Below are 16477 nucleotides of genomic sequence, written 5' to 3'. Positions count from 1 at the left end.
CAATGGTCCCCAGGGCCCATTACAGGCCCGGCCGGCCCCCCTCCTTTTTTTTTTTTTTTTGCATTACACTTGTAAGGGGCCCCTTACAGGCACGGCTGGCCCCCTCCCATTTATTTTATTTTTTTTCAATTTATTTATGTATTTTTTGCATTACACCTTTAAGGGGCCCAATGGTCCCCAGGGCCCCTTACAGGCCCGGGGCCGGCCCCCCTCCTGTTTTTTTTTTTGCATTACACTTGTAAGGGGCCCCGATGGTCCCCAGGCATCTGGATGCAATACTCTCTTCCGCACATTGTGTAATAGATCATAATCACTAATGTTAATTAACTCTTGGAGCTTCTAGTTGTATTCTACAGAGGTTGTTGCTGTATACAAGAGAGAGAAGAAAGGGAATGGGTAAAGCCAATTGAATTTTCAGCTTAATCGCTTCAGCCCCAGAAGATTGTACCCCCTTCCTGACCAGAGCACTTTTTACAATTCGGCACTGCGTCGCAATAACTGACAATTGCGCGGTTGTTCAACACTGTACCCAAACAAAATGTGCGTCTTTTCTTTCTCACAAATAGAGCTTTTTTTTGGTGGTATTAACTACTTAAGGAAGGCCTCCTGCACATATACGTTGGCAGAATGGCACGGCTGGGCAGATGTACGTACGGGTACATCCCGTACTAGTACCCAGCCGTGGGTCGTGGGCGCGCGGCGCACTCCCACGACCCGGTCCGAAGCTCCGTGACCGCGGGACCAGCGGACCCAATCGCTGCTGGAGTCCCGCGATCAGTCCCCGGAGCTGAAGAACGGGGAGAGCTGTGTGTAAACACGGCTTCCCCGTTCTTCACTGTGGCGGCGTCATCGATCGTGTCATCCCTTTTATAGGGGGACACAATCGATGACGTCACACCTACAGCCACACCCCCCTACAGTTGTAAACACACTTCAGGGAACACATAACCCCAACAGCGCCCCCTGAGGTTAACTCCCAAACTGCAATTGTCATTTTCACAATAAACAATGCATTTTAAATGCATTTTTTTCTGTGAAAATGACAATGGTCCCAAAAATGTGTCAAAATTGTCCGAAGTGTCCGCCATAATGTCGCAGTCATGAAAAAAATTGCTGATCGCCGCCATTAGTAGTAAAAAATAATTAAAAAAATAAAAATGCAATAAAACTATCCCCTATTTTGTAAACGCTATAAATTTTGCGCAAACCAACTGATAAACGCTTATTGCAATTTTTTTACCAAAAATATGTAGAAGAATACGTATCGGCCTAAACTGAGGAAAAAAAAATGTTTTTATATATTTTTGGGGGATATTTATTATAGCAAAAAGTAAAAAATATTGATTTTTTTTCAAAATTGTCGCTCTATTTTTGTTTATAGCGCAAAAAATAAAGACCTCAGAGGTGATTAAATACCACCAAAAGAAAGCTTTACTTGTGGGAAAAAAAGGACGGCAATTTTGTTTGGGAGCCACGTCGCACGGCCACGCAATTGTCAGTTAAAGCGACGCAGTGCCGAATCGCAAAAAGAGGCCTGGTCTTTTACCTGCATTTTGGTCTGGGTCTTAAGTGGTTAAAAACTGCACTCCAAATGTTCACCTTTCATTGTCTTATCCACAGCTCTGCGTCTTATCTGTAGATGTGTTTGGATTCTGTTTTTATACCATAAAAGGTGAACATTTGGAGTGCGGCTATCCAGCGGTTTTTGTTTTCATGTTCCTATTGCAGCGCCAACACCCAGCCCGTTGTGGAGACAGCTGATAGCAGGAGGAGTGGTTATCTTAGAGCGGTGAACTCTCATAAGCAATTACCAAACTATTATCTAAATACATTTTTGTGTGTATTGTGGGGAGAGTCATTGTCAGTTATTATATTGCTGTATCTCTATTAAAGAAATGTCTCCTCTTTTCGTGTCAAGACAGAAAGTGATAAGAAATCTCTCCAGAAGTATCACATAGAGGAAGTGAGGGCACGACAGTGGGCAGTATGTACAGGAGAGGAGTGTGGAGGGTATGACAGTGGGCAGTATGTACAGGAGAGGAGTGTGGAGGGTAAGACAGTGAGCAGTATGTACAGGAGAGGAGTGTGGAGGGTATGACAGTGGGCAGTATGTACAGGAGAGGAGTGTGGAGGGTATGACAGTGGGCAGTATGTACAGGAGAGAAGTGTGGATGGTATGATACTGAGCAGTATGTACAGGAGAGGAGTGTGGAGGGTATGACAGTGGGCAGTATGTACAGGAGAGGAGTGTGGAGGGTATGACAGTAGGCAGTATGTACAGGATCGGAGTGTGAATGATATGACAGTGGACAGTATATACAGGAGAGGAGTGTGGAGAGTATGACAGTGGGCAGTATGTACAGGAGAGGAGTGTGGAGGGTATGACAGTGGGCAGTATGTACAGGAGAGAAGTGTAGAGGATATGACAGTGGGCAGTATGTACAGGAGAGGAGTGTGGAGAGTATGACAGTGGGCAGTATGTACAGGAGAGGAGTGTGGAGGGTATGACAGTGGGCACTATGTACAGGAGAGGGGTGTGGAGGGTATGACAGTGGGCAGTATGTACAGGAGAGGAGTGTGGAGGGTATGACAGTGGGCAGTATGTACAGGAGAGACGTGTGGAGGGTATGACAGTGGGCAGTATGTACAGGAGAGGAGTGTGGAGGATATGACAGTGGGCAGTATGTACAGGAGAGGAATGTGGAGGGTATGACAGTAGGCAGTATGTACAGGAGAGGAGTGTGGAGGGTATGACAGTGGGCAGTATGTACAGGAGAGGGGTGTGGAGGGTATGACAGTAGGCAGTATGTACAGGAGAGGAGTGTGGAGGGTATGACAGTGGGCAGTATGTACAGGAGAGGAGTGTGGAGGGTATGACAGTGGGCAGTATGTACAGGAGAGGAGTGTGGAGGGTATGACAGTGGGCAGTATGTACATACAGCCCACAAGAGCACTGTGGGGGTACGTATTAGGTGAGAAATTAATCCCTATTCTCATCAGCAAAAATACTTTAAAACGTTAAAACTGAACTCTGGGAAAAGCAGATATTGTCTAAATCCATTTGTTGTGGATTCTTCTGGAATCTTCATGTATTTTGTGTATTTCTTTCAGATCTTTGCAGTAATCCAGTGTGAGCTTTACATTTTATACATTGCTGGCAATGGTGACCCCTCTGTATTGTGTGAAGAGAACTCAGCATTACAAGTCAGGATTCCTAATTAATAAAGAAATCGTTAATTTGAGATTGAAATTTTTTATTTCATTTAATGGTAATTCCTGTGGTGGGGTGATGTCCTGACAATCACAATGAGTTGACGCCGATCTCATCTCTCCACTAACGTCTTCACGGCTTCTCATCTCGAATCTTCAACTCAGGAAGATTGTAGTCATTGTATGTCTATCGAAAAATAAGGAACATATGATTTTTGCAGCATTTCAACATCCCCATCATAGTACCCCTTTACATCAGGTCACCACATCAGTGTGTTCTCTAACATCATGTGTTCCTATCAGAATTCCCCCCATAGATCAGATTCCCCCATTAGAGTACCCCTTTACATCCGATGACCACTTTAGAGCGCCCCCATAGATCAGGGGTCCCAATCAGTGTGCCCCTATGGATCAGGTGTCCCCATCGCAGTACCCCTTACAACAGGTGTCCCTATTATAGTGCCCCCATAGATCAGGTGTACCCATCAGAGTACTCCTTACATCAGGTGTCCCTATCAGAGTGTCCCCATGGAACATGTGTCCCCATCAGAGTGTCCCCATAGAGCAGGTGCCCCCATTTAGAATGTCCCCATCAGAGTGTCCCTATAGAGCAGAAGTCCCCATGGAGCATGTCTACATCAGAGTGTCCCCATAGAGCAGAAGTCCCCATGGATAATGTCCCCATCAGAGTATCCCCATAGAGCAGGTATCCCCATAGAGAATGTCCCCATCAGAGTGTCCCCATAGAGCAGGTGTCCTCATGGAGAATGTCCCCATCAGAGTGTCCCCATAGAGCAGGTGTCCCCATAGAGAATGTCCCCATCAGAGTGTCCCCATAGAGCAGAAGTCCCCATGGATAATGTCCCCACCAGAGTGTCCCCATAGAGCAGATGTCCCCATGGATAATGCCCCCATCAGAGTGTCCCCATAGAGCAGAAGTCCCCATGGATAATGTCCCCATCAGAGTGTCCCCATAGAGCAGATGTCCCCATGGATAATGTCTCCATCAGAGTGTCCCCATAGAGCAGAAGTCCCCATGGATAATGTCCCCATTAGAGTGTCCCCATAGAGCAGAAGTCCCCATGGATAATGTCCCCATCAGAGTGTCCCCATAGAGCAGATGTCCCCATGGATAATGTCTCCATCAGAGTGTCCCCATAGAGCAGGTGACCCCATGGATAATGTCCCCACCAGAGTGTCCCCAAAGAGCAGAATTCCCCATGGAGCATGTCTACATCAGAGTGTCCCCATAGAGCAGAAGTCCCCATGGATAATGTCCCCACCAGAGTGTCCCCATCGAGCAGGTGACCCCATGGATAATGTCCCCACCAGAGTGTCCCCATAGAGCAGAATTCCCCATGGAGCATGTCTACATCAGAGTGTCCCCATAGAGCACAATTCCCCATGGAGCATGTCTACATCAGAGTGTCCCCATAGAGCAGAAGTCCCCATAGAGCAGAAGTCCCCATGGATAATGTCCCCATCAGAGTATCCCCATAGAGCAGAAGTCCCCATGGATAATGTCCCCATCAGAGTGTCCCCATAGAGCAGTTGTCCCCATAGAGAATGTCCCCATCAGAGTGTCCCCATAGAGCAGAAGTCCCCATGGATAATGTCCCCATCAGAGTATCCCCATAGAGCAGGTGTCCCCATAGAGAATGTCCCCATCAGAGTGTACCCAGATAGCAGGTGTCCCCATGGAGAATGTCCCCATCAGAGTGTCCCCATAGAGCAGGTGTCCCCATGGAGAATGTCCCCATCAGAGTGTACCCAGATAGCAGGTGTCCCCATGGAGAATGTCCCCATGGAGAATGTCCCCATGGAGAATGTCCCCATAGAGCAGGTGTCCCCATGGAGAATGTCCCCATCAGAGTGTCCCCATAGAGCAGGTGACCCCATGGATAATGTCCCCACCAGAGTGCCGTGGGGCCCAGGGAGTAAGGCTTGACAGGCTGTGAGGCGGGCGGCGGCGGCGGCGATGGGCAGAGAGTCGCTGATTGCCGCCAATACTAGTAAAAAAATAAAGATGTCCCCGGGTTTAATTTTAAAAATCTGGTCGCCTTACCCTAAGGCACTATCCCTGCCTTTAGGGAGGTTTCTCTGGACAAGTCCCCAGCCTCCTCCTTCTCCACCCTTTCACAAGTTATTGTCACAACGTTGTGTTTTTTTTACCTTCCTAATAATTACTTTTAACCACTTAAGGACCGCCTCCTGCACATATACGTCGGCAGAATGACACGGCTGGGCACAAGCACGTACATGTATGTCCTCTTTAAGTGCCCAGCCGCAGCGCGCACCCGTGACCCGGTCCGAAGCTCCGTGGCCGCTGGAGTCCCGCGATCGGTCCTCCGGAGCTGAAGAACGGCGAGGGGTGTGTGTAAACACACCTTCCCTGTTCTTCACTGTGGCGCTGTCATTGATCGTGTGTTCCCTTTTATAGGGAAACACGATCAATGATGTCACACGTCCAGCCCCGCCCCGCTACAGTTAGAAACACATATGAGGTCACACTTAACCCCTTCAGCGCCCCCTAGTTGTTAACTCCCAAACTGCAATTGTCATTTTCACAGTAAACAATGCATTTGTATAGCATTTTTTGCTGTGAAAATGACAATTGTCCCAAAAATGTGTCAAAATTGTCCGATGTGTCCGCCATAATGTCGCGGTCACGAAAAAAATCGTTGATCGCCGCCATTAGTAGTAAAAAAAAAAAAAATTATAATAAAAATGCAATAAAACTATCCCCTATTTTGTAAACACTGGCCCAGATTCAGTAAGAATGCAGCCTAAAATCTGCGTGGCATAAGAGCCTTATGCCACGCAGATTTTAGGCTGCAGTCGGCGTTACGATGTTCCTGAATCAGGAGTATTCGTAACACCGGCGCAAGCAAGCAATTGCGCTGCGTAACTATGGTTACGCAGGCGCAATTGCTCTCTGAATCTGGGCCACTGTGTCCTAGATTCACGTAGGGCGGCGTAAGTGTGGGTGGGCGTAGCGTATCGTATTTACGCTACGCCGCCGCAACTTAGAGAGGCAAGTGCTGTATTCACAAAGCACTTGCGTCCTAAGTTACGGCGGCGTAGCGTAAATGTGCCGGCGTTAGCGCGCCTAATTTAAATTGGGAAGAGGTGGGCGTGTTTTATGTAAATAAAGCATGACCCCACGTAAATGACATTTGGAACGTACGGCGCATGCGTCGGATAGAATGCCTAAGATACGTCGAACACTGCCTACGATGTGAACGCAACTTACGCACAGCCCTATTCGCGTATGACTTACGCAAACAACGTAAAAAGATACGCTTGTTCCTACGTCCATACTTTGCATGGGCTGCGCCACCTAGGGAGACCTGCTTTATCTTTATGCCAGCGAATGTCTTACGTAAACGGCGTAAATAATTGCGACGGGCGTTCGTACGTTCGTGAATCGGCGTATCTTGCTCATTTGCATATTCGACGCGGAAAAACAACGGAAGCACCACCTAGCAGCCAGCGTAAATATGCACCCTAAGATACGACGGCGCAGGAGACTTACGCCGCTCGTATCTTAGCCAAATTTAAGCGTATCTGGTTTCCAGAATACGCTTAAAGATACAACGGCGCAGATTCGGACTTACGACGGCATATCTACTGATACGCCAACGTAAGTCTTTGAGAATCTGGCCCTATAAATTTTGCGCAAACCAATCGATAAACGCTTATTGCGATTTTTTTTTTACCAAAAATAGGTAGAAGAATACGTATCGGCCTAAACTGAGGAAAAAAATAGTTTTCTTATATATTTTTGGGGGATATTTATTATAGCAAAAAGGAAAAAATATTGCATTTTTTTTAAAATTGTCGCTCTATTTTTGTTTATAGCGCAAAAAATAAAAACCGCAGAGGTGATCAAATACCACCAAAAGAAAGCTCTATTTGTGGGAAAAAAAGGACGCCAATTTTGTTTGGGAGCCACATCGCACGACCGCGCAATTGTCAGTTAAAGCGACGCAGTGCCGAATCGTGAAAACTGGCCTTTACCTGCATTTTGGTCCGGGTCTTAAGTGGTTAATATGTATGCCTATGGTGGAATTTTGATAGTCACGCTCTTGTCTGAAACTGTTGGTGAGGACAGGACTGTGGAATGTAGTTGGGCGCTCCCAATTAATCTGGGACTGGCATAAGGGATTATGAATTAGACATTATTGGCCTGTTTGCTGGTTGTGGTCTTCCTTCCTCTCCTATACGGGACGGTGCTTTCTGTGGAGCATTTCATACTTTATATATATGTTTTTCAGAAGTTACGTTTTCCCCTATAAAATGTCTTACCAGTGATAACCTACTGTGGGTCTTCACAGTTCAAGCCGCATTTGTTGCAGCACTTCTTCTTTCCTTCACAGTCAGAATCCTTTGTACAATTATTCACGTTGTTGGTTTTTAGCATTGGACAATGAAACGTCCCGGTTGGGCAGCTTCCGGGTTTAACAACTGGATAAAGACAGGATTTACTATAGGTTATAATCATCATACTCTACAGTAGGGATGAGCCGAACACCCCCCATTTCAGGTCGCAACAAAAAATTGGTGCGAACAACATTTAAGTCTATGGGACACAAATGTGAACAAGGGGGGCCCCCCCTATGTGAATAAGTATGGGGTACATTGTATCCCTTACCCATTCACCAAAAAAAAAAGTGTCAAAAAAGTAAAAACGACAGAAGACAGTTCCTTTATGTAAAAAAAAAAGTGTCCCGCAATGTAAATTTATCTTCAATCACAACGCAGACAGTCCTGGGAAAAAAACAAAATGGAAAAACTCCATGGGAGGCGCCCCGATGACTGCCGTTTTTTCGCTTTGACAGCTTTTATATAGGCATGGGTGGGGCCAACCGGTGATGTAAACGAGTGACCCTGCCCCCTCTGACATCACATGCCATTCAGAGGGGGTGAGGTCACCCGGTTACGCCACCGGGGGGCCCGGCCCTTGCCTATATATTACCAGGGCTGTCTTAGGCCCCGTACACACGACCGGATCTGTCTGCTGAAACTGGTCCGACGGACCAGTTTCAGCAGACATGTTCGGTCGTGTGTAGGCCCGACCGGACAATTGTCCGGCGGATCGGACAGTTTCCAGCGGACAACAATTTCTTAGCATGCTAAGAAACATGTCCGCTGGAAACCTGTCCGTCGGACGTGTTCGGTCGTCTGTACAGACTCACCGGACACGTCCGACCGACCGCCATCCTCGCATACATCGTACTGATTCGACGCATGCGTGGAAGCTTTGAACTTCCAGGGCCGCCCACGTCGCCGCGTCATCGTCGCCGCGACGGCGCGGCCACGTCCCTGCGTATTGTTTGCGCGCGGATTTCTGTCTGATGGTGTGTACAACTATCAGACAGAAATCTCCGGGCGGACATGTCGGCTGAAAACGGTCCGGCGGATCGTTTTCAGCGGACTGTCCGTCCGTGTGTACGAGGCCTTAATGAGAGGGCACACCTGGGAACTGCCCAGGGGCCCCAGCTGCATGGTGGGCCCCTGCACTTTCCCCAAAGCAGTTGGTCCTTGAGCCCACGCTGCCCCGAAATTGGGGGCCCCATGATGGCACTGAGAGTGGCAGATACACAGGGGGGGGGCAGTCTGCCTCCTACTTACTTGATGTCTGTTCACCTTCCCTGTCATGATTGTAGGGGCCCCAGAGCATTACTTTGCCCAGGGGCCCATGACGCTATTAAGACGGTCCTGTATATTACCACAAAAAGACTGCAGTCCCATGCAGGCAGAGTTTTTCTCCGTTCTTATTTTCTCTGGACCGTCGGCACCGTGATTAAAGATGGATTTACATCACGGGACACTTTTTTTAAATTAAGAAATGATCAAAAACTGTCTGCTAACTTGTTTGGTGAATGGGGGGGGGGGGCAGGATCTGGGGCATGGACTTAGTCCTTGTTAAAGAGGGCTTTCAGATTCCAATAAGCTCCCCACCTGCAGACCCTCACAACCACCGGGCAAGGGTTGTGGAATTAAGGCCCTTGTCCCCATCAACATATTGAGGACATGTGGCCTGCTACGGTTCAGGAGGGGGGATGCTCCCTCACCCCACCTTTTCCTGCAGCCTGCCGGGGTTACACGCTCGGATAAGGGTCTGGTATGGATTTTGGGGAGACCCCTATGCCATTTGTTTAAAAAAAAAATTGGCACAGGGTTCCTCTTAAAATCCATACCAGACCTGAAGGGCCTGGTATGGATTTTGGGGAGGACCCCTACGCCATTTTTTTTACATTTTGGTGCAGGGTTCCCCTTAACCACTTCAATACACTGTGTTTTATAAAATACACTGCCTGCAATGACTGAATATAGAGTATGCACTGAATAAATAGTCTACGCTAAATGCAAATTTCCCGCACTCACATTTCCTGCGAACGCCCCATAATATTCGCTGTTCGAGCTCATCCCTACTCAGGGCCCCTGAACAGCAGTAAATAATAAAACTAACTAAACCCACCGATTTAAGGGTTTAAAAAAAAACAGTTACATTCCTGGAATGGCAGGATCATTAACTGTCACATTTGCTTGTGTCCTCAACCAAACTGTCAAACAATCAAATGACTGGTGTTATAACTGATCACATGTGAATCACCAGGGCTCTAGTCCTGCGGGAACGCGTGGGAACGGAGTTCCTGCTCTTTTTATACAGCAGGAACGCAGTTCCCTTAGCAGGACTAGAGCAGCCGAGCCGCCCGAGCCAATTCTTCACTAGGCGGCGATGCCCAGCTCGAGTCACTGTCAGGGGCAGGCGAACCTTTGTAATCCTTTGTTACTGGCCCCTTCCTGTATATGGATTCATCAGGTAGTGTGCGGGTATTCCGTCACTTCCTCGATGCCGCAATGTCTCCTGGGAGCTTTTGTCATTGTTCCCAGGACATATTCCGGAGGTCTGCCGTGAGTTATTGCGGGATTTAGAAAGAACTTGCTTAAAAAAAACATGTGGTTTAGTAGTTATGCATATGAGCGTAACATTTTCTTTTTTTGGTGGGGGAGTGGATCTTGGGTGGGAGTTCCCACACTTTTTTCCCCAGGACTTGACCCCTGTGAATCACCATGGCAGTTGCATATCAAACAGATGAAGCTTCCTTGCCTGTTAAGAGTAGGAGAGTTTAATTCCCGCTTTAAGGCTGCCCCTACAGACTCAACAGTGCCTAACAATGAAAAAATGAAGAGCAACTGAGCATGTGCAGAGCGGGGGTGGGGGCAGTGTATTACTGGGATTTAAACAATATAGGCACTTATTTTTAATGTTTTACATAGCTATACCTGCAAAAGGGGCCAGTCTGAAGTCATCTAGAAGGACTCAATTGTCTCACTAAAGTTCCACTTTAAGGTTCATGCACCAGGTGCTTTTCCACGCCCGGGGAGCCGCAAGTGCCGCAAGTGCCGCAAGTGCCATATTGAGCCATTCACTTGTATGTGGGGTGACCACATTTCCAAACTGCTATTCAGGGACCCGCCCCCACCTTTCCAAAAATCAGCTTGTGTTGTATCAAATCACAGCACAACCGGTGCGGCGGGTGCATGCTCTACCCAGAAGCACTGAACACGCCCCCGAAAAAAGGCCGCTGCATCACCACTTCACTCGCCAACAGTATTTTTCATGGCCGGCCGAGAGACGTGGAGGCCTTTTTTGGGTGCATCAAATCGGCCTGGGGTGGGGGGGGGGGTATCTGGTTCAGTTCCATTCTGGGACACTGTATTGTCCTGGAATCCCAGGCAATCCGGGACACGTGGTCACCCTACTTGTATGTCAAGCTGTATGCCGCACCTGTGGCTCCAGGGTGCGTGGGATATTGCAAAGAAATATGTGCTAGGCACAAAAATGCCTACAGATGTCCGTGTGCATGAACCCTTAGACATACTTTATGTTATGGTGTATATCAAGCCAATAACTTTCTTCCAGTATGGATGTAGTAGGGAAGGATCAGAACCCATGGACGGCACCATCTGAAACTTCCAGGTGCTGCACATGGAGGTTGCTGGGGGAAGTGGCCCTCATAAAAATTTTGCACGTAAGGTTGACTCACCCACAGGTTCCTTGCATTTGTTGACGCAGTACTCACTGCAGCACTTCTGCTGACCTCCACAGTCTTCATCTGTCTTGCAAGCAGTTTGGTTAATTTTTAGACATACGAACCGCGCGTGGGTATTGGGAATCCCCACATGAGGACACTGTCCGCTTTTTTCAGCTGAAAGAAACAGAAACATATTTTTGCCATGAATTCATTCACATGCAGGGGTGTCACTAATGTCGGGCACCCACCCCGGGGCACGTCACCCCATAGGGATTCCCCAAGTCCTGACATTGTGCTCGCCCACTGGAAGAGTTAAGAGTAATGCCGCGTACACACGGTCGGAAATTCCGACAACAAATATTCGATGGGAGCTTGTTGTCGGAAAATCCGACCGTGTGTAGGCTCCATCGGACATTTTCTGTCGGTATTTCCGACAACAAAAATTTGAGAGCTGGTTCTCAAATTTTCCGACAACAAAATCCGTTCTCGTAAATTCCAAGGGTGTGTAGACAATTCCGACGCTCAAAATTTCACGCATTCTCTGAATCAAGTATGAGACGGAAGCACTCGGTCTGGTAAAACTAGCGTTAACACGAGGCTGAAAAGCGGGAATCGTCTCTCACCAAACTTCTACTAACACGACTCGTATTGAACTTCCCTTTAATAGTGGCGTCATACGTCTTGTACGTCACCGCGTTCTTGGCGTTTGGAATTTCCGTCAACATTTGTGCGACCGTGTGTATGCAGGACATGTTTGAGCCAACATTCCATTGGAAAAAACTCCACGGTTTTGTTGTCGGAATGTCCGATCGTGTGTACGCGGCAAAAGTTAGCAGGAAGTGGGACACATAACCAGGAAGCAAATGTAAAAACGAGGCTTCTTACGGGTGGAAGTAAGGCAGGAGAGGACATGTTTCTATCTTGCTTCCATGCTGAGATGGTGGTTATCCTGAAAAGTGATTTATGCTGAGTGAGCTCTAAAAGATCAATAGACCAGACACAGTAGCCCAGATTCACGTAGGGCGGCGTAACTATGTGCGGCGTAGCGTATCTTATTTACGCTACGCCGCCGCAACTTAGAGAGGCAAGTGCTGTATTCACAAAGCACTTGCGTCCTAAGTTACGGCGTCGTAGCGTAAATCGGCCGGCGTAAGCGCGCGTATTTCAAAGTAGGCAGGTCGTGGGCGTGTTGTATTTAAATTAAGCTTGACCCCATGTAGATGCATGACCGAACGAACAGTGCATGCTCAGTATCACATCGGATTTACGCCCAAAGATACGCCGACTCAATGCCTGTGACGTGAACGTAACCTAAGCACAGCCCCATTCACATACGACTTACATAAACGACGTAAAAAGATCCGCTTGTTCAGACGTCCATACCCTGCATTGGCTGCGCCACCTAGAGACCAGCTTTAACTTCACGCCGGCGTATGTCTTGCGTAAACGGCGTAACTAATTGCGGCGGGCGCACGTACGTTCGTGAATCGGCGTATCTTGCTCATTTACATATTCAATGCGGAAATCAACGGAAGCGCCACTTAGCGGCCAGCGTAAATATGCACCCCAAGATACGACGGCGTAGGAGACTTACGCCGCTCGTATCTTGACCAAATCTATGCGTAACTGATTCTAAGATTCAGGCGCATAGATACGATGGCGGACATTCGGACTTACGGCGGCGTATCTGGAGATACGCCGTAGTAAGTCTTTGAGAATCTGGGCCAGTAAGCGCAGGATTCTGCTGCCTTATGCCGCGTACACACGATCGGAAATTCCGACAAGAAAACCGTGGATTATTTTCCGACGGTCACACAAAATGACAACCGTCAAGAACGCAGTGACATACAACACTACAACTTGCCGAGAAAAATTAAGTTCAATGATTCCGAGTATACATAGAACTGATTCCGAGCATGCGTGTTTTTTTGTGCGTTGGAATTGCATACAGACGATCGGAATTTCCGACAAGAACCAGCTCTTAAATTTTTGCTGTCGGAAATTCCGACAGAAAATGTCGGATGGAGCCTACACACGGTCGGAATTTCCGACCAAAAGCTCTCATCCAACTTTTGTCGGAATTTCCGATCGTGTGTACTAAAGTCTTCAAAACTTACCTCGGCTTCAACAGTCCAATGATTGCAAGATCTCTCGTCGGTATCTTCTCTCTGGCATCTTCCTGATGATGGGTTTTGGGCATCTTGATTGGCACTGTGCCCTAAATTGTAAACTAAACTAAACATTTTTTTTTTGCAGAAGAGACATTTACATGTCTCTTCTGTGAGCCTGCCTTTCATTTTGAATTTAGTTCACTTTAAGACCACTTTCACACTGAGGAGCTTTTCAGGTGCTTTCGCGCTCAGTGGGCTAGATTCACGTAGGGGCGCGCAAAGTTACGGCGGCGCAGCGTATCGTATTTACACTACGCCGCCGCAACTTACAGGAGCAAGTGCAGTATTCACAAAGCACTTGCTCCGTAAGTTGCGGCGGCGTAGTGTAAATGGGTCAGGCGTAAGCGTGCGTAATTCAAATGTGGAAGGGGGGGCGTGTTTTATGTAAATCTATGATGACCTGACGTGATTGACGGCATGCGCCGTCCGTGTACATATCCCAGTGTGCATTGCTCCCAAGTACAGCGCAACAACGTATTGGTTTTGACGTGAACGTAAATTACGTCCAGCCCTATTCGCGAAAACGACGTAAAAAATAAAAAAATAAAAAAATTGAAGCGGGAACGACGTCCATACTTAACATTGCGTGCGCCACCTAATAGCAGGAGCAACGTTACGCCGAACAAGCCTTACGCAAACGACGTAAAAAACTACCGCCGGGCGCACGTACGTTTGTGAATCGGCGTATCTAGGTAATTTGCATATTCTACGCCGAAAACAACGGAAGCGCCCCTATCGGCCAACGTAATATTGCACACAATTATACGCAGCCGCATTCAAGTTACGTCGGCGGAGGAAGCCTATCTTTTAGACGTATCTGCCTTGGAGAATCGGCGTAACGATACGCCGACGCAGATTTGAAATTACGGCGGCGTATCTGGAGATACGCCGCCGTAAATGCTTGCTGAATCTAGCCCAGTGTTTTTACTGGCAGTTTAGAAGCGCCTCAGTGTGAAAAGGGCCTAACAGATGGTAATCTACTTCCCTAATCTGGGGCTGTGTACTGGCAGGGTGGTGAAAAAACTCCCCTCTCCATTGAAATTAATGGAAAGCTCTTCAAAAGCGCCTGAAAAGCTCTTCCAAAGTGCTCAGTGTTTTACTGGCAGTTTAGAAGTGCCTCAGTGTGAAAGGGACCCTATTCATTTTTGAATTTGTGTGCCCGTCGTGGACCACAGGCCGAAGGCACAGAGCTAGGCAGAGTGGCTCTGTGCCTTGTGATTGCTGTGATAGCCAATGACAATGATCACACGTGTAAACACAGCTTACTTCTCTGCTGCTGATCTTGTAACAATGCTCCCACTGTCCACTAGCGAAAAAGGGGCAACACTGCCACTACTGAGCAGAAAGGGGGTACAAATGAAGCATATTGACCATAAAAGGGGCACAATGACCACAAATGACACAAACACTAACTGCCAATGTAAAGGGGACACATACCAAGATCAAGCTAATGCTACAATAAGTTGGCAGTTTCTTTGGCTATGAAGGATAGGAGGGTTGAGTACGGTCATGTTGGACACATGGTTGAGCCCTTCTTGCTTTATTGGAAATAACAGGAGCAGAGAGGAACAGGAAATGACATCATAACCATGTAGTCCTACTAGGAGAAGTGTTACATTATGTAAACATTTCATCTGATATTACCACCTACTATTAGAACTAATATTCACAGTATAATATATGAAAATGATTGTTGCACCTTTTTCTGCATAAACAACATACTAACAATAACAATCCATATTAATGAAAATTCCTTGGATGCTATGCTGTTAGACGGTTGGATTCCATATGCCCATCTTAGGCCTCGTACACACGATAGGTTAAACAGAGGACAATGGTCTGATGGACCGTTTTCATCGGTCAAAACCGATCGTGTGTGGGCCCCATAGGTTATTTAACCATCGGTTAAAAAAAAGCCAACTTGCTTTAAAATTAACCGATGGATTCCTAACCGATAGGTCAAAACCGATCGTTAGTAGGCACGACCATCGGTTAAAAATCCACACATGCTGAGAATCAAGTCGACGCATGCTTGGAAGCATTGAACTTCGTTTTTTTCAGCACGTCGTTGTGTTTTACGTCACCGCGTTCTGACACGATCGTTTTTTTAACCGATGGTGTGTAGGCACGACGGACCATCAGTCAGCTTCATCGGTTAACCGATCAGACCGTTCTCATCGGATGGACTGATCGTGTGTATGCGGCTTAACCATTCATGGTGCCTGGCTGCCACTCACTCAATGAGGCACACATGTTAGCTGAGGTTGGGGAGCTCAGCTTTAGAAAGCAATGTGTCCAATCACCTCCCCATCACTAATCCACTTACCGGAAGACACAACTTGAAGCAGGATGATCCCCAGGAGGACAGAGAGGGCCCCAACTGTGGACGGCCTCATGGTTGCAAACCGGAGTGATTATGTGTGTTGTAGCTCCATCTCGGGCATTTATATCAGAAACTCTAATGGGAGGACAACAATAGGAACCGGTTTGGTGTCTTATTTTGCAATATTCTTTATGACGTGCATTATATATATATATATATATATATATATATATATATATATATATACACAGTAGTTTATTATTCACAGCAGCCACGCCAGCTCTTTTAGATCACGTATTATTATTTTTTTTTATTGCAGAATATTTTATTGAGTAAATGTAAATACACATATTAATTATGTTATGGCTTTCCACTTACTCTCTTTCCTCATGTCGAAAATAATTGGTGGATTGGTGTTGGTACATTGGGCGGAAATTCTATTATTACCACACACGTTCATTGCATCACCTGTTACTAAATCCAATGATGGCAGGATTTATCATGGTAGAGTATAAACTATCATGACCTTCAGGTGTGGAAGCTTTTTGGGAGGGGGCAGAGATATACTCTGCCATGCAAAATCTCCCTATTGAAGTCTAAGGCCCCGTACACACGGGAGGATTTATCTGCGGATACGGTCCAGCGGACCGTTTCCACTGATAAATCCTCTCGAGGATTTGCGCGGATTTTGATGCGATGGAGTGTACTCACCATCGAATCGAAATCCG

At 47.1% G+C, this 16477-nt stretch overlaps 1 protein-coding gene across 6 annotated transcripts in view; it reads right to left on the bottom strand.

Annotated features, from left to right (window-relative positions):
• LOC120935982 (whey acidic protein-like) overlaps positions 1-16477 on the bottom strand; it is a 140171-nt gene that overhangs the window by 20594 nt on the left and 103100 nt on the right. For 3 of the 6 annotated variants that reach the window (XM_040348037.1, XM_040348041.1, XM_040348036.1), the window contains 2 exons: positions 11268-11429; positions 7519-7677 (listed from right to left, as the gene is read on the bottom strand). The exons of 2 other annotated variants lie outside the window; for them this stretch is intronic. In XM_040348037.1, coding sequence (XP_040203971.1) covers positions 7529-7677; positions 11268-11429 — 311 coding nt within the window. In that variant the 3' untranslated portion in view covers positions 7519-7528. Of the gene's footprint in view, positions 1-3237; positions 3398-7518; positions 7678-11267; positions 11430-16477 lie in introns of those variants that run through there. One more of the 6 variants, XM_040348039.1, reaches the window with a different exon arrangement.

This window comes from Rana temporaria, chromosome 4 (genome assembly GCF_905171775.1).
Source record: "Rana temporaria chromosome 4, aRanTem1.1, whole genome shotgun sequence".
Classification (NCBI taxonomy): Eukaryota; Metazoa; Chordata; class Amphibia; order Anura; family Ranidae; genus Rana; species Rana temporaria.
The sequence above is the reverse complement of the archived record's forward strand: the minus strand, read 5'-3'. Positions and strand labels throughout refer to the sequence as shown.